This window comes from Arachis hypogaea, chromosome 20 (genome assembly GCF_003086295.3).
Source record: "Arachis hypogaea cultivar Tifrunner chromosome 20, arahy.Tifrunner.gnm2.J5K5, whole genome shotgun sequence".
Lineage (NCBI taxonomy): Eukaryota > Viridiplantae > Streptophyta > Magnoliopsida > Fabales > Fabaceae > Arachis > Arachis hypogaea.
In genome coordinates, this window is record NC_092055.1 from 144041714 (window position 1) to 144065444 (window position 23731).

The 23731-nt window shown below is 36.2% G+C and overlaps 2 protein-coding genes across 3 annotated transcripts; one reads left to right on the top strand and one right to left on the bottom strand.

Moving 5' to 3' along the window:
* Positions 1-351: 351 nt before the first annotated feature.
* On the bottom strand, positions 352-5458 carry LOC112734934 (peptidyl-tRNA hydrolase, mitochondrial). Of its 2 annotated transcripts, none has more exons than XM_025784461.3 (10): positions 5118-5458; positions 4625-4749; positions 4371-4513; positions 4214-4298; positions 4049-4116; positions 3329-3379; positions 3158-3231; positions 1541-1599; positions 1376-1452; positions 352-700 (listed from the first exon to the last, which is right to left on the bottom strand). In XM_025784461.3, the coding sequence occupies exons 3-10, from the start codon at positions 4479-4481 to the stop codon at positions 569-571; spliced, it is 657 nt and encodes a 218-aa protein (XP_025640246.1). In that variant the 5' UTR covers positions 4482-4513; positions 4625-4749; positions 5118-5458; the 3' UTR covers positions 352-568. The 2 variants fall into 2 exon arrangements, with proteins under 2 accessions (XP_025640246.1, XP_025640247.1); XM_025784462.3 differs by having other exon boundaries at positions 4625-4692; positions 5118-5445.
* A 9820-nt stretch (positions 5459-15278) lies between these two features.
* LOC112734935 (uncharacterized) lies at positions 15279-23479 on the top strand. The gene is made up of 20 exons (XM_025784463.3): positions 15279-16881; positions 17070-17273; positions 17840-17944; positions 18050-18115; positions 18206-18370; positions 18648-18722; positions 18804-18958; positions 19310-19445; positions 19545-19614; positions 19734-19861; positions 20170-20226; positions 20733-20918; positions 21042-21134; positions 21679-21764; positions 21842-21908; positions 21996-22062; positions 22140-22276; positions 22441-22532; positions 22622-22688; positions 22790-23479. Exons 1-20 carry the CDS (start codon positions 15649-15651, stop codon positions 22952-22954), a joined length of 3354 nt encoding a protein of 1117 aa, XP_025640248.1. The 5' UTR covers positions 15279-15648; the 3' UTR covers positions 22955-23479.
* The last annotated feature ends 252 nt before the right edge of the window (positions 23480-23731 follow it).

Sequence of the window (23731 nt, forward strand, 5' to 3'; positions counted from 1 at the left end):
CAGACATGACCCCAAAAAAAAATATGATGTTGAAGTTGATGAATTAAAATTACTTAACGGCTTTAAAATGTTCCATTTCTTTAATGATAAAATGAAATGCTCAGGTTCTGAATTATTAATTTAGCCTGAAACACATTGTAGTTTAAGAATTTATTAGTTTGGTTATAGTTGCACCGTTTGTCACATTACTATTCGCAGTTCCTATTATCGCGAGTGCTAGAAAAGTTTGTAAATTATAAACTAACAATCAGTGTAATGAAATAAACTATGATCTCATTTTCTTAATAAAGGACCCAGAAAAACAAGCTACTACTAATGAGTAGACATTATAATTATGAAATATGTGCAAAAGAAAACAAAAATGCTCATTTTTTTTACTTGGATAATCTCATTCTCTACTGCTTCACTAATTTGCAGAGTATAACATGATGCAAAACAGAGCAGACGCAGAAAGTAAAATTAAATCACTAGTAACTATTTTTTGGATTTAACAATGTGTGTGACTAACTATACTCAAACATTTTATCATTAACTTTAAACGAAGACTGACATCATGGTGGGAACTCCATCAAACTGGTAATGTTTGCACTCTTAAGTGTTTGTACTTTTGCTCTTTGTTGAACCTTTTTGCACTCTCATCATAACCTTGAGATAAAAGGAGCTTTAAGGCATCAACCCCCTCTTGCAATGCCTCATCAATCTGTCCAATTTTGTGGGTGGGGGGTACAAGAAATAATAAATTTACTGTAATGGTGAAAAAAATTGGCTTGATACAAGCTCATCAAACATTAAAAGCTGAAAGGCTGATACACTACAGTGACATGCTGTGCCCTATGGTAATGACCTATAGATAGTTAGATACTGCATGCTCTATTGCTAATAATCATTGGCTCACACTAAGTATTTTGCTTTTGAATTTTCAAATCAGTACAATTATATCCAATCATTGAAGAGCAACACCAAGAATAAAGACGATTCGTTGGCATGTTTATGTGATGCACTATATCTGAGTTGTAGCGGACCCCAACTTTGGCACTGCATCATCAAAATGCCAACTCACCATTTTTCTAGTTATATTTATTTGGACCACCATAGATATTCTTGGGTGCTCATTATGAACCATGCTCTAAGTGGATATGAAAACAATCAACAAAAATGACTTTATATGATATGGCTAGCTATTCATTTAAACACCAATTTAAAATGGCATTTTTCTAATTGGTTGGGAGCAAAATACACATCATGCTCCAAGAGCACCTAAGAATATAGTACTTGGACATCAATTGCACTGGATTGAGAACTTGAGGAGCAATACTCCGTCTAGCTGTTACAGTATTGGAACCCAAACTGCATTTAACAATGAATGATAACTTACTCGTTGTCTAGCTGTTACATTGAATTTTTGAAGCAAGAATGCTTTAGGATCCATTTGCCCAGGAGGCCTTCCAATCCCTAACAGGAGACAAATTCAATATAATTATGATGGTGATAATAATAAAATTTAGGAATAAAGAAGAAACAACTTTGCAACAAAACTAACCGATTCTTAGCCGAGGAAATTCTCTATTTCCTCTAAAGTGATAGATAACACTCTTCAGCCTAATTCAGTGAAAAGTGAGAAGCGAGTACAAGATAAATAGTAGAACTTGAGAGAAGAAGCTGAATATAAAAAATTCAGAGCTCAAAAGATGCAAATTATATTTCATGAATTCACGTTCCCAGAACAACCCATCCCCTAAGCCTAAAAAATGTTATTGATTGTAAACATCAGTTTCGTTGCTTCAGATAATTAGGGGGAAAAAAATACTTTTCCTCTTCACCTAAATCAGTGAAGCAGTAAAAAAATATGATAGATAACATATTGCCTGTTGACAAATACAAATGTGATGAACAATGATGACCCTTTGAGTCTAATGCATACAATATACTGATTCATTTCTTGAAAGATAGTCATCCACTATATAGAGCAAATGCAAATTTCTTTTTCGAGTAAACTAGCATTTCTAACCATAAATTTTTTGAACGTTGACAAATTAACTGCAAAAAAAGAAAATTAAAGTTGTATCCATAAAAGATGTGTTCCGGTTGACAAAATTATCCAAATACTAAAGAATTATACAAAATTTCCAAACTACCCTTTTTTTAATCCTAATTTTATTCACAAATCTATCCCATTCTTAACCCTAGTCAATTCCAGTTCTTTATTCCTCCCTCCCTCCTTCCCCCACCACCGTCACAACCTTCCTCAAATCCCACGAGACCCACTGTCCCATTGTTCATTCAATTTTGTGTGTGAGAGATTGTGCGTGGCGTGGCAGAGGAACTGATAAAGAATTTTCGAAGCTCTTTATCTTCTACCATCACTCAACTAGCCTCTATATCGCAGTCCCAAATTGAAAGTTTCTAGTCCTTGCAAAATTTTATAAAAAACTTTTAGTTCTATCTTCTCTTGGTTTGAAAGAAAGAGAGAAAAAAGAGTGCTGATTTCCCCCTCATATTAATACATATTTTCTATGTCTACTCTCACTGTGTGTTGGTACCATGCAACTCTTCCCCACTACTACTGCAACAACAACGCACACCTTTGTTTCTCCTCTATCTCTTAATAAATCTGGTTCTTTTTTCTTTTCATGTGATGACTTGTTTGATTGTTTCCTTCACAGGAGACTAGAAGGAAACCCATAGACCTTAAGAATTTGCTTGATGCTACAATAGAGAAAAAACAGTATCGAAAGAGGAGGGGTTGAGGGAGGGATAAAGAACTGGGATTGACTAAGGTCAAGAATGGGAAAGATTTAGGAATAAAATTAGGGTTAAAAAATGGTAGTTTAGGAATTTTTTATAATTTTATAATATTTGGAAAATTTTGTCAACCGAAATTATCTTTTATGGTATAACTTTAATTTTATTTTTTCGTGGTTAGATTTGTCATCGCTCAAAATATTCATTGTTAGACATGGTAGTTTACTATTTCTTTTTCAGTATGTTATCTGTATTTAACAAACATACTGATATCTAGAGGAGTAGGTGCATGTATAAGGAAACAAGTTCCCGATGATATCACTGTAAACTATATTTTTCAGAAAGATAGATAAATAAAAACTTCCGTATATGCAGACAACAAACTTTCTTCATAACTATCATATAGTAGCTATACCCTTTGTGGCTTCCATGGCCCCCTTTGTCATTGAGACGAAGCACCCCACATGGCAAGTTCAAGTCATCGTGGAACTACAACCCAAAAAACCTTGGTTAGATAAAGAATATCATACCTATTAACCTTTCATCTATTAGGCGCTAGAAAGGAAAGGTGCATGGAATGACTTACCACAAGCACATGATTAAGAGGTAGTTTGTAATAAGCAGCCAGCGGTTCAGTCTGCAGTACAAGGAAGGCAATATTATGATACTATTAAACAAATAATTAGCACATGGCTATATATACAAGCTAAACAGCAATGACACTAGCAAAATAGACAATAGGGAGCTAACTCAAAGATAGAAACATTCCATGCAACTATATTAGTATACTATCATATGATCCCAGCAAGAACCAGCACTGGAAATACAAATAAAACCAATAAATGAATGGGCAGTCATCTCTCATTCCTTGATTACATATGATAATACCACCTACTTGACTTCTCTTTCTTTTTTCCTCTTCTTGGTTTTATATGAAAATGAGGGCAGGTTAATTGTAACAGCAGAGGACAGCTATTTGACAAATTACAAATTTATGTTCTTCTCTCAAGCACTTTCCTGTACTTCAACTCTCTCCAATTTGAGTTAATAGTATCATAGCAAAACTATTACTCTAAGGAAAACACCACAACTGGCCTAAATCCTCTAAGGAAACTCCAAGCAAAATGGACTGCCAAAGGCCAATCAATAAACAATTGTCCCTCAATTTAGTTTGTCAACTTAAGAAACTGAGTAAATAATCAAAGGCATTGAAGGTTAAGGTAATTTTGGCATCAGTAACAAAAGTATCTTGATGCATAAACAAAAAGACCCGCAGGGTGTTGTTAAGAACATCTTAGTTGCTTACTGATTCACCACTCAAATTCATATATGTTTGAGGCTTGGCGAGGAAAACAGGGATATCACCAACAAAACCTGCAAATGACAACCTCACCGTAAAACTCAAGATATCCAACATACGCTGAAAGAGAAACAAACAAATACAATAATGAATCCAGTGCGAGGGACAAACCCTTTCCAAAAAGAGCTTTGCAATGGACTGTATCCATAGGAATTCCTACTGACGCAGCAAATGCATCAATCATCTCAAATCCCACCTGCATAGGATGGTTAGTGGTAACTAGAGAAGCGCAAACTAACAGAAAGCAAAACAAAGCGTTTAAACCTACATTGTGTCTAGTTCCTCTGTACTTGTCACCAGGGTTTCCGAGCCCCACAAAAAGCCATGGGAGTGGAGCAGCAGCAGAGGAGAAGCACCGTCTGCTTAGCCTATTAAGCATACAATAATTCAAAAAAGCAAAACCAAAAAAAGCTGCAGCAACAACAAGGAAATAGAATTGAAATCAGTTTCACAAAGCTGCACCTGCTTAATTAAGATTATATGGGAAATAGAATTGGATGCACTGTGGAATTTCGTCAATACCTGAAAACCTGAATGAGCAGACGCTGTTCCTCTTCAATCTACAACCCACATCAATCTGAATTTGTGTTCTGTTACCAGGAAACTATTGAAGCTCAGTGGTGAACAACTGAACTCAGTAAGTAATCCTACGTGTACAAATCAAAACAATGATCAAAAGAATGCTTTTCGGCTTTTCCAGTTTTCCCAAACAATTTGTAACAATGACCAAAACAATAATAATAATACTATTATAGACACTGACTACGCCTTCTTTTTTTTTAATTTAATTTATTTATGTGATTGAAGTCATTGAACCAAATTTATTTACATCTAACTAGCTATCACACTAACTCCCTACTGACTGCATCTCCATCCTTCTCCAGTGAGAGCAACGAGCCCCACTATCCTCCAACAACGAGAGGCCAGAGGAGTTAGCGATGAGGACGAGGACGAGGACGAGGACCAACAGGGGTTAGGGACGAACAGAGGCCATAGGAGAGGACGAGGAGCTTACCGTCGACGACGCCGAAGAAGCAAGCAGAGACGTCATTCGGCGGAGACCGGAGAGGCGAGGCCACATGCAATTTTTGGGCGGCAACTCAGCGATATAGATATAGCAGTAGCAAGGAGCCAGAGAGAGGGACCCGGGCGAGGGGAGCGTCGCCGTCTGTGTCAACGCCGGCGACAGTGGCGGAGAACGTTGCTGGGGCGGGGCTGCTGCTGCTAGCGGGAGTGAGGAGGAAGGTAGGACGAACTGAATCTGGGGTTGTTAGGTTTCGAAATTAATATTTTTTTTAAAATTAAAAACAACGCCATTTACGGTTTTAAAAAAAAACAAAGTCTAAAGTTAAAACTAGTCAAACTGGTTCTTTGATATTGGTTCTAAAAAAAAGATAAAATAAGACATTAAGAATAAAAATTAGTATTTTTATATTTTATTTGATGATAAATTAAAATAAATTGTAAAAATTTAATTTATCGATATTTTTTATTTAAAAAAATTTAGAAAGAAAAATATAATCATAAAAAATAGGGTAAGTACCATTTTCAACTTCTAATTATTTGTTCGTGAGACATGTCGCACCTTGATGATCACTAAACTTCAACCAGGTCCCACTCATCGATATAAATAAACCGATCGACTTCTGTGACCGGTTGCGAACCGGTAGCCTGTGTGACGTATCAGTTGGAGGCTGAATTGTCAAATACAAGTGCCAGGTGTCACTGGAAATTGTTACAGGGACTAAATACCCCCTCCCTACAACTGAAACGTCGTCGTCACATGGGGTTCATAATTCTCCCTTTCTCATACCATTCAAAAGGTTTAGGGTTTTCAACTTCATTCTATGTGAGAGGACTCGCAACAGTGGGTATAGGTACTGCGAATTCTGGTTCTTCATTCAGTCGTCAGAAAAAATGCGGTGGGTGTGAGGAGAGTTGCAGCAGTCGAATGAGTGCCGATGGAAGCAGTCTGGAAGGAGCATCGAGAATGATGAAAAAGAAATTTGTTCCTCCGGTGTGCAATTGCGGATCCTACGCCATTTTGTTTGAATCTAGCACTTCAAAAAATTGAGGGAGGCTTTTCTTTGGTTGTTCTTATTTTAAGGCAAATGTTGTGTTTAGAGTTTTGTTTGGTTTGCTGAGTTATTTTGTAATTGTTTGGAGTTTAACAGTAGCCATCTTTGATATAGAACAACACACGATATTGCAAATACTTTTCCTGACTAGATGAGTATATTGTCTCTTTTTGTATTGAGAAAGTGCCACAAGATGGAGTTGCAGACTCGACGAAGAAGATGGAAGAAAGAATTGCAAAAATAGAAAAGAAGATGGATGATGTCAAAAACGATGAGAAGAATAGTGGTGCTCTTAGTAATTGGAAATTGTTTGGGTTGATTTTGTTGGGCATTATAATAGGAAAGGGATGTAGCCTAGTTACATCTGTATAATGTTAGTATGTTTTTGTTAGTAATATTTTGTAATGGGTACAATTTGGGGATGCAGTAAAAATTTTAGACTATGAAATTATAATAAACTATGGTAAAAAATTAATAGACATTGTGTATACAGTTATGTATATTTTGTACATTCCATGATATCTGTATAATTGATTGACAGAATCAAGGTTGAAGGAAACTGAAAACATAGTAACAATGCACATTTAACCAAAGATGATATATTGTCATTTCATAATCACAAGGTAACTCACAAACTATGTTAGACAAAGTCTTCAAAATAAAACCCACAAACTATGAGACAATGTTTCAAAAAACACATGTCCTTACTTGGTACTAGTTTCCCAAATTCTGGATTAGCAACCAAAAAACAGAAATAGCATCAAAAACAGATAACTAAATGCGATGTCTTGTGGTATAACCATCATAGTCAATTAAGTCTGCTTTAGTGGCCTGAAATTTTGTGTTGGAATGAATTTCAATAATTTTGAGAAAGTTTCTCCACTTGCTGCTGCCACTGTTTCTTTGGAGATGGCCTCATTGTTTTTTAGTATAGCTATAGGTTGGCCCGAAAAAAGCTGGACTGGTGGTGTAGACTGATTAGGACCATAGTTTAGGGGAGGCTGTGGATTCAGAGCACCTGGTGGCCAAAAAGTCTTCTACTTGGGCCTGAATCTTGGTCTTAGCTAGGCTGGTGGTGCAAGTTCAGTTTGAGATTGCTATGTAGCGACATCGACAATATGTGATTAGTTCACACAAAAATGAGTTGAACAATAACTTAGAATTCAAAATAAATAGCATTACCACTGGAGGAGCAGACTGAGTAATTGGAGTTTTTTCTTATCCATCTTGTGGAGTATGTGGCCTCTTTGGCATATTTTTCTTATGCTTCTTGGACTTAGCCTATTCTAGTTCCAAAAAATAATATGGCAAAATGATACATGAACACCTATTACATACCAATCATATTTAACAATAGTAACAGCCAAGCACAACACTAAACCCAAAAAAACAAAAAGTACAGCAAATGTCAGTTTACAATTCTAACTCTAATTGTTATGAGTCTGGCCAGAGGTTCCACCCTGAAAATGATCATCAACATTCACATTTCTCAATTTCTCCTCAATTTAATACTTCACAACTCAAAATTCATCAACTTCATTCACAACCTTCCAAATCCTAAGTTACCGTCTTCTAAACTCATAACAGAACATATCTAATCCTAAGTCATTTAACTCATCTTCAATAGCTTCAAGGCCTAATCACTATTTATAAGTCTTAAACATAAGATAAAGAAGTTTGGAAAGCTAGAAGAACCTTTAAAATGAGGAAAAACAAGCTTTCAGCAAAACAGGGATCTCACGTACGCGAACATTTATCCCGCGTACGCACAAGGTTGAAACAGGGTGGTCGCGTATGCGAGACTCCCAACCCGAAGGGAATCCCCGCGTCGCGTGTTTAAAACTCGTGTACGCATGCCTCGAAATTTCATTCCCGCATATGCACCTAGTGCCCGCGTACGCGAGATCACTTGGCAATGGAAAATGCTCACGTCGCGTGCACAGGTTCGCGTATGCAAGCCATAGCAGACTTGGAAAATTGTAAAAGTTGCAGAATTTCAGATTTTTATACCGAACTTCAAACGCACATAACTTCTTCGTTTTAAAATATTTTTCTTCCGTTCTTTGAACGTATAAAAGCCCTCGGACCTAATTTTCATTTAAATTAAGTTTCATTCAAAATGAAAGTCCGGAGGCCAAGTTATGTCTCGCCAAAGTTTGTCAAAAATAGGGTTTCACAAAAATCAAATAAGTTCACTAGTTTCCAAAACTTCAAAACCAAACCAATTTAAACCACACTCAGAACAACCCAAAGTCTCATACCAAAAATTTTTCAACCATCTCTCATCCATTCACTATCAAAACCATTCAATTTCACAAATTTACTTAGATTCCTATCAACATCATTATCATAAAACCTCATTACTACTAATCAAAACCACCAACATCCTTATTCCTCAATTCAGTTATCATCATCATATTGGAGTTCCACCATAACTACATCTCAATTCATACCACAATCACAATTCACTCATTTATCATTCATTCAACCACTCATTCTCATAAATCTCAATTTTAACGTTTTATCAACTCATTTTCATATTTCTCATAATTACTAAATCTCAATAAGCATCATCAATCCTCAACAACAATTATCATATCCATACCAAACATCAACAATCACCGTCATAATTCATTAAAATCATCACAATCATAAATAACACCAATACTCATTATATTATTATCATAATTCATATGTCACACATTTCAACACTTCATATTATACTCTTCATCATCAAATATAATTTCACATACACTTAATCATACACCATCATTCAATCCTATCTTATGGTCAACTAGCCTAAGTTTCACGAAATATTACATATTACATAAAGAAAACCGAAACCATACCTTGACTGATTTTCAATATGCTCAAATACTAAAACTTGATTCCAACAAGCTTCCACCAAGCTCCAATCCACCAAAGTCAAACCAAATGCCACAACCAACTCCAAAATCACCAAAGTCAAGCTTCATAAATACAATTTTACCATATATTAATAACTAAAGCTCACAATACACCAAACTACAAGGGTATAGAGGTTTCTTACCTTATTCAAGGGTGATTGGAGAAAAGCTCGACAATTACCCGCTATTAGAGTTTACCTAAACAATCAAAATCACAAAACTTACTCAAAAACCAAACCCAAAATTGCAAAATTGTTAGGGCTAGAAACTAGAGTGTGTATATTGAACTTTGTTTAGCTAGAATTGAAGAGCTCATCGATAGCTTTGCGTGGCTACAAACGGATCATTAATTGGAGCATTATAGCTCAAGTTATGACTTTCGGAAGGTGACGATGAATAGTGACACCTATTTTCTTCGCCCTTCTCTTCACTCACCGTGGCTCCCTCTCTCTAGGGCTGAAAATGAGGTTGTTGACTCATTAATTGAGTTTATATATGTTAGATTTGGGCCCAACCTGGGCCCGATCCAACTCGTTAGCATTTTTGTCCCGTATGACCCAACTTTGAGACAAACTTTTAAAATTAGCGCCCGATTTTTAACTTTAAATTTTTTTCTAAGTTTTTCTATAGTTTTTATTGCTCTCACGCAGTATCAGACAAACTTAAGCTGGTACTGCTGGCTAATTTATCGGTACGCGTTTTTACGCATATTTCAGCAAAAAAATACTTTTTCCCATTCGTAAAAATTTACTAAATCCGAATTTCACTTTTATATTTTCGAAATAACATTTCTATATTTTCGAACTTATTACGCGCAATTAAATTATTATTTTATTTTAAAATCTGGTTCTTATAAAGGAAAGGGGGGATTATGAACCCCACGCGACGACGACGTTTCAGTTGCAGGGAAGGAGTATTTAGTCCCTGCAACAATTTCCAGTGACACCTGGCACTTGCATTTGACAACTCAGCCTCCAGCTGACACGTCATACAGCTATCGATTCGTAACCGGTCACAGAGGTCGATCGGTTCACTTATATCGAGAGGTGGGGACCTGGTTGAGGTTTAGTGATGATTAGGGTGCGACATGTCCCATGGGCAAACGGTTAGGGGCTAGAAAGGGTATTTACCCTAAAAAATATAATCATAAAAAATTAACAAGAATAAAAAAATAAAAAACAAATTATATCTTTTGTTAGTATTTTTGTGTCTTTCTTGTCAAGATAGATACAAAATACACTGATTTGGTATCTCTAGACAATGTCTCTATTCATATCTCATCTGTCAAACACGATTTTGTATCTATGTGTCTGTGTTCCGTACCTATAAACAAACATAGTTTAAAAGATCACGCGATTTTCAATTTGATTTCTGAAATTTCTTTTTTAATTAAATCCCGTCTTAAAATAATTAAAATTATTTATATTAGTTCTTTTCATCACTTTCTTTATCTATGATGTTAACTGAGTCTGACCTAATCGTTAAGTTACATATCAGCGCACACTTGTAACTCCTAATTAATTGCGAGGATAATAATTTTATAAAATTTGATCAAATTAATCTTTAAATGATAAACCCTACTTAAAAGATAGAGGATATATATTTCCTTTCTTTAGACGCTCTATTACTTATTCAATTATTCTTCAACACACAACATTGCTACATAGAAAACATGCATCACTTCATGAAAGGGAATGGAGGGAAGCTTTGAATCAAGAACTTTGAGAGCTCCTTTCTTATTAGAGTCTATCTCTTTTCTCACCCACTGTATGATATTCACACCATTTTTAAATTCTTCGACTAGTTACCTCCTTTTATAAGCTTCAAATAACCACGTCAAAATTATACACATCGCTCTTCTCATCAATTTTCAATGTATAGAGTCAATTTTGGTTGTTGTTGTTGTTGTCATCTCGTCGTCGTCGTCACTAAAAATGACAATACTATTTAGATGTGTGGGTATTCATTCTACCTTTATCCAATAAGGACGGGTAATTACTCGATCAGGTGTTGGACGAGTTTTTGGCGGGTTCGGATTTAGAGAATATTCGTCTCTATCAGCCTCAATATATATATATATATATATATATATATATATATATATATATATATATATATATATATATATATATATATATATATATATATATAAATATATATAATTTTAATATATAATATATGTAATATAGATAAAACAATTAGTAAAATGATTGATAATATTATATTATTTTTAAGTTCTTACTTTAATTTATGTTATATATGTGATGCTAGTTATATAAAATTTAAAATTTAATTTTATTCATTGGAATTTAATAATTATAAGAGTGAGACTGGGGTGGGTACTCGCGGAAGCGCGGTTAGAATTTAAATTTTTACTATTCTCAAATAAGAATGGGAGAGTTCTATGTAGATTGTTGTAAAGTGAAACAGAGTCAGGTAAGCAAAAATCTCCGTTACTCGTCCTATTGCTACCCCTTAATTTATTACTTTTATTATATTACTCTCTCTTCTAGGGAGTAGATTACCAGACAAGGGAACAAGCTATTGCAAAATAAAATGAAAATTTCTCAAGAAATAAAACTCTACAACCACATAAAATATTTAACCAAGTCCAACTAAGTTGTTATAACCATTTCTCACATTATGTGCTTTATAACCGTTTTCCACATCACACGCTTCTTCTTTACCACCACCACACCACCACCTCCATCTCGTCCTCCTTCTCCTTCTCCTCTTTATTTTCTCATATAATTCGATCTCCTCCTTCCTCCTCTTCCATCGTCGTCGTCATCATCATCATCATCATCATCATCATCATCATCATCATCATCATCATCATCATCATCATCATCATTATTGTCATCATCGTCGTCTTCTTTTTTTACGTATAACATTTCAAATTCATAATGCATCGAAATTACTTAATGATGGCGATACACAAGTAAACTCAGTCCAAAATAAGAGACCAAGTACACTTTATTTAAATCTAAAATGCACCAAAATTACTTAATGATGACGACACATAAACAAATTTAGTTCAAAATAAGCACAGACTAAGTGCACTTTATTTAAATTCAGAATGTACCGAAATTACTTAATGATAACGGTACACAAACAAACTCAATTCAAAACAAATATAGACCAAGTGCACTTTATTTAAATTCAGAATGCACCGAAATTACTTAATGATGATGACACATAAGCGAACTCAGTTCAAAACAAGTATATACCAAGTGCACCTTATTTAAATTCAGAATGCATCGAAATTACTTAATAATGATGACACACAAACAAACTCCTCCTCATCCTCCTTCTTCTTCATTATCATCATCATCTTCTTCTTTTTTTTCTTGTTCATTTTTTCCTTCTTATTTTACCTTCTCATGATTCTTTTGGTTTTACTCTCTTAACAAGAATAAAAATAAGAAAAAATGCAAACAAAGAAAAAGAGGAAACACATAATACTACAAAATCACTAGAAAGGGGAGGCGAAAAAGAAAAAAATGCAGCAACAACAACAGCAATAAATAAATGACGACGAGGAAAAAATACGCGAACAAGAAGGAGGAGAAACGCGAAAAAGAAGGAGGAGAAGAAGAAGGAGGAGGAGGAGAAGTAACATGGGAAAGTTCATGTTAATTGGAGCGTATGTTCACGCTCTCACTAATGAAATTGATTTTTGTTGGATTTGGACCAACTTGGTTAAACTTAGTTGCCAAAAAGACTAGGATGTGTAGCATAACTCTTTCTGAAAAGTCTGTGAATTTTAAGACACCAGACATCACTTATTACCAAATGTCATGATACAAATTGGACACATTAATTCTATACATATAGATTTTTGAGAAAAAAGACAAATATGTCCCTAACTTTTTGTCATGTAGACACTTAGATCCCTAAGAATTGAAAAATATATTTACGTCAGTGACCTCCTCAAAACCAGGATATTTAGATCCCTCCATCCAACTAAGCTTATGAAACGTAACGGAGATGTTTGATGTAGATGCCATTATGCTGACGTGGTCGTAACAGTGTCTCACGTGGATATGGCAGAAAGGTTTAAGGACAAAAAAGTCCCCCAATCCTAAAACGACGTCGTTCCAGTCTAAATCCTAATCCTACAAATTTAGAGAATGGATGAACGAAAAATACGGGGCTCTGATGCTTTTTATGGTCACTGATGTTGTATCCTCGAGTTCAAAAAGAAGTGGAGAAAGAAGAAGACAAAAATGGTCAACTGCGAGCTCTAGACCATGTGCATTGCATGCAAGAGATGAGAAAGACAACGTTTCTCCAAAGTGTTTTTGCAGAATGATATGACAATCCGAATTAAAAAGAAACAAAAGGTATAATTATTTTGTAAATTTTACTAATATATGCTATTGTCCTTAAGTCATGAAGCTTATTTTAATAATATTTATCTAAAGTTAATTTGGTTGTTTTTTTAAATTTCATTTAGATTGATGATGCCAAAATTGCAAAGGAGCTTGAAGCCTATGAATCGGGGATGAGAAAAGAGCTTGAGAAGCAAGATAACTTTAGACAAAAGGTATTATTAAAATAGATACAATCTTTTACCATATTTGTGTAGATCTTAAAAAGAATATTTAGCTGACTTTTTTTTTTGGATTTAGATTCTCTAAAGTTTGAATTTCACTTGAGAGAGTAAAGTGTGATCTCTCACCATTTATTTTATAGGTGGGACCAATAATAAATATGAAAGAGAAATCATTTAAGGGTAGAAGATCACACTTTACCCTCTAAAGTACAAATTTAAAATTTAGAGGATTCAAATTCTTTTTTTTTCCCCCTTTTTCTCTTAGAATGAAGAGCGACTAAGGAAAGATATGAAGAGACAAGAAAGCGAAAGAAAAAAAGAAGAAAAGAGACTGATACGCGAGAGACAACGAGAAAGACTGAAACAACGTTGTTTTAGGATTAGAGGACTTTTTTGTCCCTAAACCTTTCTGCCACATCCACTAGGACACTATTACGACTACATTAGCATAATAGCATTCACGTCAGACATTTTTGTTATGTTTCACAAGTTGAGTTGGACGGAAAAATCTAAATATCCTAATTTTGAGGAAGTAAAAAACAAAAATATATTTTTTAATTTTTAAAAATTTAAATGTCTGCGTGACAAAAGATCATGATCTATTTATCTTTTTCTCTAATTTTTTTAACATATGCATAGTAGACTTTTTCTTTACTTTTACCACTTGTTATTTTTTCTTTTCATGGATTATTGGTATTAGTTACTTTTCTTTTATTATATTTATTGAGACAAATACAGAGTGCAGGGTAAGAGTAATATGCCAATCACTCGCACTACCAACTAACAATAGCAGGTCAGCAGCACAGAACTAACAAAACAATGAATATTTCTTAAAGTTGTACCAATTTCGGGGCTATCACATAATACGTCTTGTAAAATGTTGTCAGCTAATAGCCTAATACGCCTCATATAGTGAGCATATGATGATGCCCTTTCATTCAGGGTCAGTCTCCTAAAATTTTTCAAACCACCTTTTTTTAACACGAGAGAAAAAAAACAATATAGTCAATACCAAACTTTTATGAAAAGAAGTTAATAAAGCCTTAAATAATGCACCCAAAGCATATGATTAATGATTAATGATTTAGATTAGAGATGAGGAAAAATGAATTTAACTAGGAGAAAGCATATGAAAAACAAAAGAACAGAAGGCATAGACTAATGATTAGAGTTCAAAAGCATGGGCAACAACAGCTAATGTTCCCATTACACAACTTGCTTCGCGGCTTACCCTAATTAGCCCCACTCACTCTCTCTCTCTCTCTCTCTCTCTCTCTCTTCATCTCTGGCTCGGCATAGAAAATCTGTACATGCCCCTACACACTAATTATGGAATAAAAAAGGAATTTATTTGAATTATAAGTCTATAATGTTTATCTAAACTAATAATAAATAAATAAATAAATAAATATATAAGTTGATATAATATCACAATTTCGTTGTATATGTTTAAAAATTATTTTCGAGAGCGATTTGTACAGAACTAAAATTGTTTAATATACAAATAATTTTAGTCATTAGTCAGTCAATCACTGTATTAAAATTTAAAAGAAACACACGGTGTATTTTTCATTTTTTTACTGTCCATTACAGTAATAGAATTATAAAATTAGTCTGTACTTATATTTTGATGTGTTAAATACTTAAATTAATTTAGGAAACCGTGCCTCCGCCAGAGGCCATACCAAGCCACGGCCCCTCTCCCTGGCACCATATAAAATAGACTCGGTAACGTAAACACACACAACGCGACGCAGAGTGAAAGAAAGAGTAACAGTAAGAAGATTAGAGAGAGAGAGAGAGAGAACACGGGTGGGTGAGTGAGTGAGTGTGAGTGTGAATCTGAGTCTGAGTCACTCTCATTATCAACTGCCATCTCTCCAAACCCTAAAAAAGCCTCCATCAATCATCAATCATAATATATCATCGTATTTCTCTGCTCTCACTCTTCTTCTTCCTCAGCCGCCGCCAGCCACCAAAAAAGTTAAAAAAAAAAACAGAGAAATGGATCCCGAGTCAACTCAGTTGCAGCAATCGGAACTGGCCGCCGTGTTGGGGCCCGATCCATCCCCATTCGAGACCCTAATCTCGCACCTGATGTCTTCCTCCAACGAGCAGCGGTCCCACGCCGAGGCGCTCTTCAACCTCTGCAAGCAGACCGATCCCGACACGCTCTCCTTGAAGCTCGCACACCTCCTCTCCTCCTCCCCTCACCAGGAGGCTCGAGCCATGTCCGCCATCCTCCTCCGCAAGCAGCTCACTCGCGACGACTCATACCTCTGGCCACGCCTCTCCCCTCAAACTCAGTCTTCTCTCAAGTCCCTCCTCCTCTCTTCTATCCAGACCGAGAACGTCAAATCCATCTCCAAGAAGCTCTGCGACACCATCTCCGAGCTTGCCTCCGGGATCCTCCCTGATAACGCCTGGCCTGAACTCCTTCCGTTTATGTTCCAGTGCGTTTCTTCCGATTCTCCAAAGCTTCAAGAATCCGCGTTCCTCATCTTCGCGCAGTTGTCGCAGTACATCGGGGAGTCACTCACGCCTCACATCAAGCATCTTCACGGATTGTTTCTCCAGTGCTTGACCTCTCCGACCACGAATTCCGATGTGAGAATCGCCGCGTTGAATGCAGTTATTAATTTCATTCAGTGCTTGTCTGGCTCCGCCGATCGGGACCGGTTCCAGGATTTGTTGCCGGCCATGATGAGGACGCTGACTGAGGCGCTGAATTCCGGTCAGGAGGCCACTGCACAGGAGGCTCTGGAACTTCTGATCGAGCTTGCCGGTACGGAGCCGAGGTTCCTCCGGCGGCAGCTGGTGGATGTTGTTGGAGCCATGCTTCAGATTGCCGAGGCAGAGTCGCTGGAGGAAGGGACGCGGCATTTGGCGATCGAGTTTGTGATTACTCTGGCCGAGGCGAGGGAGAGAGCACCTGGGATGATGAGGAAGCTGCCTCAGTTTATCAGCAGGATGTTCGCCATTCTGATGAAGATGCTGTTGGATATTGAGGATGATCCTGCTTGGCACAGTGCTGAGACAGAGGACGAAGATGCCGGCGAAACAAGTAACTACAGCGTTGGACAAGAGTGTTTGGATAGGCTTTCGATATCACTGGGTGGGAATACTATTGTCCCGGTTGCGTCTGAACAGTTGCCTGCTTATTTGGCTGCTCCTGAGTGGCAAAAACGCCATGCTGCATTGATTGCACTTGCTCAAATTGCTGAGGGTTGCTCAAAGGTAGTGAACATGAAATGTTAACTTTCGAATTGCTGTTAACTTTTCATGTTAGGTAGTATAATATCTTGTAATTTGTATATGATTGTTTGTTGATTGTGAAGTTACTTATCCATGTAGGAAGTATCCCCTTTTTTTTCACTCCGTGTTTGTGGTTTTTATTTTGTGTTGCCTTCCCATTGCTGCTGCAGGTCATGATAAAGAATTTGGATCAAGTTGTGGCTATGGTATTAAACTCCTTCAATGATCAACACCCTCGTGTGAGGTGGGCAGCTATCAATGCAATCGGTCAACTGTCTACTGATTTGGGTCCAGATTTGCAAATTCAATACCATCAAGGAGTGTTGCCAGCACTAGCGGCTGCCATGGATGATTTTCCAAATCCTCGTGTGCAGGTCAGTGTAGTTTTTATTGTCACTGAACATGGATAATCTCACAATGATTAGTGGAAATTTAAATGAAAATGTTGTCATTTCCTTATGAGCTTTGGGTATAGTCTTGATTGTTGCTATGCAACTTTATAACTAGTGCAGGTTTCATTTACAATAATAGTTTCTTGCATTCTCAATATGTCATAAACTCATAAAGAGTGACATTGTATTATATGTTGTAGTTGGTGGAGGAAATACTAAGTAGAAGTGGGAATACTGGCAGAGTTCACATAGCACTTTCACTGTCCCGTTAGATTCATATATTTTGATGGCAATTGTTTTTATTCTATTCCTTTGGTAATAGTCAACATGCTATGCAAGAGTGCCGTTTGTGGATCTACCTTAAAAAAAGTAAAAATAAAAAATAAACAACAACAACAACAAAGCCTTATCCCACTATGTGGGATCGGCTACACGCCATTGAGCCCTACTATAAACATTTGTGTAATATGATACAGGCACTGGATCTACCTTATTTTTTAATTAGATAAGCTTCTAGTATAAACTTTTCTGTGATATGATCTATACAGGCACATGCTGCTTCAGCAGTACTCAACTTCAGTGAGAACTGCACACCTGATATTTTAACACCCTACTTGGATGGAATTGTTAGCAAATTGCTTGTAATTCTTCAGGTATGTTTATAGAATATTATTCCCAAGAGTAATATTATTGTTTTAATACATATATATTCTTTCATCATACCACTTATTTTGGATTTTTCTTTCCTGTGTTTTTAGAATGGTAAGCAAATGGTACAAGAGGGCGCCTTAACTGCTTTAGCATCAGTGGCTGATTCATCTCAGGTATTTTATATGATTTGCAAATGTCAATATCTATAATCTTATTAGTTCCTTTTCTTGTAATTTACTCATTAGTGTTGTGGTCTTCCTTAGGAACACTTCCAAAAATACTATGATGCTGTCATGCCGTACCTGAAGGCTATATTGGTTAATGCAACTGACAAGTCTAACCGCATGCTTCGTGCCAAGTCTATGGAGTGTATAAGTTTAGTTGGAATGGCTGTTGGGAAGGAGAAGTTTAGGGCTGATGCTAAACAGGTAGGCTGTTATTATTTACTTTCTTTGAAATTGATATACCACAACTTTCTGAGTTAATAAAGAGTTTTCTCAATTCTATATTCTTTTTCCAAACCACTTCAACCTCGGCTAAAACAAATGATTAGTCCTAATTGGAAAGTGTGAAGTTAAGTGCTTAATGAAGTGAACCGTACAGTACACCTTGTCTCTTTCATGAAGAACTTCTCTGTTCTCTCTATCTCCTCTGCAAGTTCTCATGTATTTATCCTATATATGATATATGCTGGCTCTTTAATAGGTCATGGAAGTTCTTATGTCCTTACAAGTATCTCAAATGGAGACTGATGATCCAACAACCAGTTACATGCTACAGGTATAGTTCTTAATTTACTGCCAGTGGATACATAAAGTGCGAATTAGATTATCCAGTCACAATAACATTCATTTATTACAGGCATGGGCTAGGCTTTGCAAGTGTCTGGGGCAAGATTTTCTTCCTTATATGGAGTTTGTTATGCCGCCTTTGCTTCGGTCTGCTTCACTTAAGCCCGATGTGACCATTACATCAGCTGATTCAGAAAATGATATTGATGATTCTGATGATGACAGGTGTTGAATCTAGCCCATCTCTTGGTTAACTATTTTGGTTCAAAATGATTCCCCTTTGCTTTTGTGTATTGTCATTTTGGCCTAAAATATGTTCATGTTGACTTAAACAAATTCTGATTTAGTGCCTCTTTTTATTCTTTGTTTTCAATACTTAAGAAATTTGCTTGCATTTCATGCTGTGTGCACTGTGCTCACAACACACATAGATCTTGATGCACATGCACATACATATTTGCAGTCATTTCGGATGCTCATTACAGTTTCATTTGACCGGTGAATCAGATGCATTGATAATTTTACTTAGGCAAGATAAATCCAACTAAGTTTTGTTTATTCATTATACTATTATAGTATGGAGACCATCACTCTTGGGGACAAAAGAATTGGCATCAAAACTAGTGTTCTGGAAGAAAAGGCCACAGCCTGTAACATGCTTTGCTGTTATGCTGATGAGTTGAAGGAAGGATTCTTTCCATGGATTGATCAGGTTAGACTGGGAACACTATAAAAGTTAATAACACCTTTACATATTGCACTTTGTTTATAGAAACACCGTTTTCTGAGTATTAAATTGCATGTGGGACAGGTTGCAGGAACTTTAGTTCCACTTCTTAAATTTTACTTCCATGAGGAGGTTAGAAAAGCAGCCGTTTCAGGTATAAGAATGATCGTTCCTTTGCATCTTTTTTGTTAACAATTTTCCTCTGCTCATTAAGTTGCTATATGCCATTATCCCAGCTGTTTTTAATGGTTATGATTTCCTATATCATTTTAGCAATGCCGGAGCTATTACGTTCTGCAAAGTTGGCTATTGAGAAAGGGCAATCTCAAGGTCGGGATGCATCCTATTTAAAGTTTTTGAGTGACAGTATAATCCCAGCTTTGGTGGACGCGTTACATAAGGTATTCCTTATACAAGTTTATCTGTTCTTAGATGCGTCTATATGGAATTCATTAGGTTTTTACAGCATGAGTAAGTTGTTATTATGATCTGAATCCTTAGGGGTTGTTGATCAGTCTCTAAATATCATATAAGCTGAGGTGTTCCTTTGTGAGTGCAGTATGGACTTTTTTGTTAGTTTAGGAGACCTAGTCTAGGCATGGATTTGATAACCAAGCTTAATATAGGTTATATTGGGTGGACTTTGCCTGGCCAGGCTCTACAATGGCATTTGTTGTGCTAAAGTTCTCCCTCTTCTGTTTGCTTGCAGGAACCAGATACAGAAATTTGTGCAAGCATGTTGGATTCATTGAATGAATGCTTACAGGTTAGTATCATTAGATGATAAATATTATACAAAATTAGGGGGTGTTACACTCGAAGTTTGATACTTAACATTCTAGTTGGAAATAAAATCTAGCCTCGCATATATTAGCTAACATCATAAGTGATGCTAATAAAGCCAAAACTAAAGGTTTTGTTTATTTCATGTTTTATAATTGATCTAGAATTCTAGATTAGGATTTATATTTTTTCTTGTTGAATTGGTTATTAATCTGTTCAACCATTGCCCCTCATTTCCACGTGATAGCAAGTCTGCTCCACTTTGTAATTGTTGTGGTTTTTGTAGTTTTGTTTTTAAAAATAATCATATATTATTATGCAAGAATTTTCACTCCCCTTCACTATTAAGGTGGATGCCTATTGCTTACTTCCTTTTGAAGACCCTTTTTGTTGTCACTTATTTATTTTATAATCAAATTATTACAAGGAAAGAGTAATTCCTGTGTAGCCTCAATCCAGTATGTGCTCTGATCTTTTTGTGTTCTTCAGATTTCTGGGATGCTTTTGGATGAAAGCCAGGTCAAGGCCATTGTTGACGAGATAAAACAAGTGATCACAGCTAGTTCAAGTAGGAAAAGAGAGAGGGCAGAGAGGACCAAAGCTGAAGATTTTGATGCTGAAGAGAGTGAGCTGATTAAAGAGGAAAATGAACAAGAGGAAGAAGTTTTTGATCAAGTTAGTTGTGTAATTTCGTTTTTAAAAAATCTGAGTTATGTTGATTGCTGGGCTACTGTCTTTGTATTATGTTCGTACAGATCAATTCTTTGGTCATCCTTTCAAAACATTTATGTGTCCCAGGTGGGAGAGATATTGGGAACTTTGATCAAAACCTTCAAAGCCTCCTTCTTACCTTTCTTCGATGAACTGTCATCATATTTGACACCTATGTGGGTATGTTCCTCCCAGAAGCTGTCACTTCTCTTCTCTAATTAGTTTTTCTGTTGATATTAACTGCATTTTTATTATTGAGCTGGTCATTTAGCATTTTGATTGGGGTACTAGATCGTACTTGAAGTATATGTAACTGTTTATATTTTTCTGTTTTCTAAGTTTTAGCTGCACCGAATTGTAGTGATGGCTCTAAAACGTAGGATCTGTGTGATAGCAGCAATCTCTGACCATATTATTTTTGGAATATTCCTGAATTCTTCATGTCACACTGTTGAAAGCTTCAAGTCACACTGTTGAAAGCTTTAGTTCAACGATGAATCTTCAGGCTTGCTTTGGGAATTTAATTTGGCTGTGGGTTATGTTCAAATAAATTGGGAGTTAGAGATGAGCCATTCATTCTGCAGGGTTAATTCTTCAGGGCAATAAAATTGCACACACACACACACACACACACACGACTTTTTTGGTCGTCATGTCCATCATCTGCAAGCTCACGTATTGCTTTTATATTAAATCATAATCTTTTCTCAACTGTTGGATATAGGGAAGGGACAAGACACCTGAAGAGAGGAGAATTGCCATTTGCATTTTTGACGACATTGCGGAGCAGTGTCGTGAAGCAGCTATAAAGTAAGTGCTGTTGTCTACTCTTGATTATTATCAAAATGTTTTGCTGAATGAGTTGTCGTATCCACTAATTTGACCAGGTATTATGATACATATCTCCCATTCTTGTTGGAGGCTTGTAATGACGAGACTGCTGATGTCCGGCAGGTCAGGCATTAGACATGTTCCGTTGTTTGACATTTTGAGTTCCATTTTTTTTCTCAAGTTTTTTTTTCTCTCTCTTTCTTCCTGTAGGCTGCTGTGTATGGCCTTGGTGTTTGTGCAGAGTTTGGTGGATCCGTGTTCAAACCTCTGGTTGGAGGTACTGCTTCGTTTTGTAATAAAATTTGTTGATATGTATTGCATTACATTAATTAACAAGTTAGTGGCTCATTGCAGAGGCTCTTTCGAGGTTAAATGCTGTGATCCAGCATCCTAATGCTCTTCATTCAGATAATGTAATGGCATATGATAATGCTGTTTCAGCTCTGGGAAAAATTTGCCAATTTCATCGGGATAGTATTGATTCTGCCCAGGTCTTTACATTTTTTCTGTTAATGGTCACTCTTATTGTTTGGCTTGTTCATCAACATCTTGCCTTGTCATGGTGTAATCTCTGTGGAGGCTGAGTTTTTTAATTGTCAGGTTGAGATGGCATATGCTTATTTAATCTTTTTGCAATCTTGTGTTATGTTTACAGGTGATTCCTGCATGGTTGAACTGTTTGCCAATAAAAGGTGATTTGATTGAGGCCAAAGTTGTCCATGATCAACTTTGTTCCATGGTTGAAAGGTAAGGAACTCAAATTTTCCTTTTTAGTTTCCTAATGCAGTCCTGCATTTACTCTTTTTGTTCTAATTATTATTTTTGTTTACCTGTAGGTCTGACAGTGAGCTTTTGGGTCCAAACAATCAGTACCTTCCTAAAATAGTTTCAGTTTTTGCTGAGGTTAGTTTTTATCAAGCATTTGCTGCTTTGATGAGCCAATGCATATTTGATTTGATTTAATTTTATTTTCTATTTAATGTTGCCCATTTTATGCGATGTAGGTTTTGTGTGCTGGAAAGGACCTCGCAACGGAACAAACTGCTGGCCGTATGATTAATCTGCTCAGACAGCTTCAGCAAACCTTGCCGCCTGCAACTCTTGCTTCTACTTGGTCATCTCTGCAGCCGCAACAACAGCTTGCATTGCAATCCATCCTTTCTTCATAGTTTCCATGGTTTTGCTTCCTTGAAGTCTATCCTTTCGCTTCCTTGAAGTCTATCCTTTCTTGATAGCGTCACATCTGAGTTCGCTATTGGTGTCTTGCACTGCTTGGGACATGCTTTTTCCGGTTTGGTGGTCTCTCAATTTGTTACCCATTCTTTGCCATAAGATGGTTTCCATCATTCATTCTTGCATGGTGTTTTTATAGCAACATGGCTTCAGTTTTGAGAATGCAGATTCAATTGTGATTGGAAAGGAAACTTTCTGTAGAATGTGTATATTACGAGTGTTAATAGTGCCGTTTAGCCCAAAATAAGGGTAGGCAATTGTGTCGTGGGAGCTTCTGTTTCTATTCCTCTCTTTGGTTTCTTACCATTTTGCGTAAGAATAGAGTTGTCTGGGAGACAATTCATACAGTTTTGGTCATTTGTATTGGTTCCTTTTTTATTTTTATATTATCACCGAGTATGAAATGTATCATATAAAATACTATTTATTCATTAAGGTTGAGGATAATTTTTCTTTGTAAACAGTATTTACCAGAGCTTATGTTCATGATTAATTACCTTGTTAACGAAGCAAAAATGATGCGTTGAATTGTGATCATATAAACATAAGAGGATACAGAGAACACACCGTTGACGAAAAAACAAGAACATAAAATTGATAGTTGAATTATGTCATTGTAAACTTAACTAAAGATGCTTTTGTTTTAAATTCTTTGAAAGAATGAACTGTCATCGTCTCATTGATCACCTGTCTTGTTGAAAGGATGCCTTCTA